At 44.1% G+C, this 2,957-nt stretch overlaps 1 protein-coding gene across 1 annotated transcript; it reads right to left on the bottom strand.

Moving 5' to 3' along the window:
• Positions 1–613: 613 nt before the first annotated feature.
• Positions 614–1,549, bottom strand: LOC127058918 (olfactory receptor 51G2-like). Its single transcript, XM_050969433.1, has one exon. The coding sequence runs from the start codon at positions 1,547–1,549 to the stop codon at positions 614–616; it is 936 nt and encodes a 311-aa protein (XP_050825390.1).
• Between the last annotated feature and the right edge of the window lie 1,408 nt (positions 1,550–2,957).

Below are 2,957 nucleotides of genomic sequence, written 5' to 3'. Positions count from 1 at the left end.
CTGACATGACTCAGTCACAAGAACCTTTCTGAGGGCGTCGGGGAAGGATGTGTGTCCGTGGTCCTTGAATAGCCTCTGACCAAACATGGTGATACGCTCATGGATCATCCAGTGCCCAGACTGCTCAGGAAGGGCCAGGACTGCAATTGCAAAAGAGCTTTGATCATGGCTCTGCAGCTTTTTTCATGGCATGTAGATTTTTAACCAGAGCCAAGAAAGTGACAGGCCAGGTCTAATGGGAAACAATAGCCACATCCATTCTCTTTATTAACGGCATCAACAGGAATTCTAAAGTCTGAGCAGCCAAGGATACGGCTTTTTATGGGTCAACATCCCACCAGTCCCCTGTCTCTCCAGAAACACAAGAACTTTGTTCATCTCACTGCCTCCCTTGGTCTCCTTCCCCCATTACACTGTCCTCCCTCACCAGCGGGTCAGGACATCCATCTCCCATTGTGCCAGGGCTTAGACCTCATCTGAACCTCTCTACAAAGTGGAGATAAGTAGCTCGTATTATCTCAGATGTAACGGTCCAGGATGGGATAGGTGGCTGTGGTCCATGTTTTTTGTCACTTAAGTCACCAGTGCCATAGCCAGGTGATGAACTGACCTGTCACTTGAAGAACACCCTGATTATCTTCACATGAAGGTGTTTGCTTTTCACGCTGTACACGATTGGATTCATCAGAGGTGGGACCAGCAGGTATACATATCCCAGGAAAATCTGAAGCGAGTGAGAAGAGCTATTCCCGAATCTGTGTTTCACAGGCAAGCCAAGCACTGGTGTGTGGAAAAGGAAGACAGCACAGAGGTGGACCACACAGCTGTTCAGGACCCTGAGGGACTCCATGTGGGATGTGATGCTCAGCACTGTTCTGAGGATCATCACATAAGACAAGCAAATAAGCAGCGAGTCTAACCCCACTGTTAAAAGTGCAATGGACAAGATATAGGTGCTGTTGACTGTGATATCTGAACAAGCTAAGTTCATGACCTCTCGGTTCACACAGTAGGAATGGGAAAGGACATTAGCTCGACAGTATTGGAACCGTTTCAGGAGAAAGGGGAGTGGGAATATTAAGGCCACTGCCCTTAGCACACACACCAGTCCCATCTTGACTATTTTTGGGAGGGTTAAGATGGACGCATATCTTAAAGGATTGCAGATAGCGACAAAGCGGTCAAAGGCCATCAACAAGAGCACAGATGATTGAATGTATGAAAGTGAGTTGATGAAAAACAGCTGAGCAAAACAGGCATCGAGGCTGATCTCCCTTGATTTAAACAAGAATATGCCCAGTATCGTTGGCATGGTGGTTACCGATAAGCCAAGGTCTGTGACTGCCAACATGGAAAGAAAAATGTACATGGGCTCTTGGAGGCTTGGATCTGTTTTTATAATGAACAGAATGACTGAATTTCCTACTATCGAAATAACATATATTAAGTAGAAAGGGATAGAGATCCAGAGATGAATGTCTTCCATCCCAGGTATTCTGGTGAGAAGTAACTCTGCAGAGTTGGATTTGGTGTCATTGACAGCTGACATAATGTATTGGGCAGGTCCCAGGAGTTTTCGACTTTCCTTCCTGAAGGAAAAAAGAACAGGAAACTAGATTAAATTTAACAAGACATCTTTCTGCTCTTAGTGCATGTCTAGAGACTCTCAGGATCTCAAGGAAAATCATCAAAAACATAATCTTGGATTTACACCACTGATGGGAAGATAGGCACTGCCAGACTGGATAAGACCTGTGTTCCATCTAGCCCAGTAGCTAGTTTCCGATGCTGGAGAGAAAGATGGAAGAAGCCCTTCAATAGACAGCTATGAGATAACCTGCTTCCAGGGAAAATTTTCTCCTGACACCCAGCACCTACACATATTTTGTGGTGTAATTAAGGAAAGTTTAGAGCCCTTCCTATACTTTATTAAAAACAATCCTCACTGCTATAAATATATTTTCTGGCAACCCATATAAACACCCAGTTCGTCTACACCAGCGACACCATCACAGATCCCAACCTGATCAGCCACACCATCACCGGTTCATTCACCTGCACGTCCACCAATGTAATATACACCATCATGTGCCAGCAATGCCCCTCTGCTATGTACATCTGCCAAACTGGACAATTCTTGTGTAAAAGGATAAATGGGCACAAGTCAGATAATAGGAATGGCAACATACAAAAACCTGTCGGAGAACTTTCAATCTCCCTGGCCACACAATAGCAGATTTAAAGGTAGTCATCTTGCAGCAAAAAAACTTCAGGACCAGACTCCAAAGAGAAACTGCTGAGCTTCAGTTCATCTGCAAATTTGACACCATCAACTCATTATTAAACAAAGACTGTGAATGTCTAGCCAACAACAAAAGCAGTTTCTCCTCCCGTGGTGTTCATACCTCAGCTGCTAGAAGAGGACCTCATCCTCCCTGATTGAACTAACCTCGTTATTTCCAAATTGATTCTTGCCTGCATATATATACCTGCCCCCTGGAAATTTCCACTACATACATCCAAGGAAGTGAGTATTCACCCACAAAAGTTCATGCTCCAATACGTCTGTTAGTCTATAAGGAGCCACAGGACTCTTTGTCTCCTTTCACAGGTCCAGACTTACACGGTGACCCTTCTGATATTATGCCTACACTAGTATAAAGTCTTGTGTCATTGCAAGGTTTTTTTTAGAAGAGTTAAAGGAATTAAGTTACCAATTCAAAGCTAATAAATGCCCCCCCATAACACAAAGTCACATAATGTTGTACTAGGAAAGGGAAATGTCTTTACAGGTACTCAGCAACATTAAAAAAACTCCTCAGAGGGAAATCAGCTTGCAACACCAGGTAGCTGACGGAATTGTTCTGCCTCTGCACCTCAGCTCTATGCTGAAACACAGCCAAGTGTTCTCTCTTAACTTTTCTTGTACAGGGATTGCAGAGTGATTTTGTTCATGA

The sequence above is a fragment of the Gopherus flavomarginatus genome, chromosome 1, assembly GCF_025201925.1.
Source record: "Gopherus flavomarginatus isolate rGopFla2 chromosome 1, rGopFla2.mat.asm, whole genome shotgun sequence".
NCBI classification, from domain to species: Eukaryota; Metazoa; Chordata; order Testudines; family Testudinidae; genus Gopherus; species Gopherus flavomarginatus.
The sequence above is the reverse complement of the archived record's forward strand: the minus strand, read 5'-3'. Positions and strand labels throughout refer to the sequence as shown.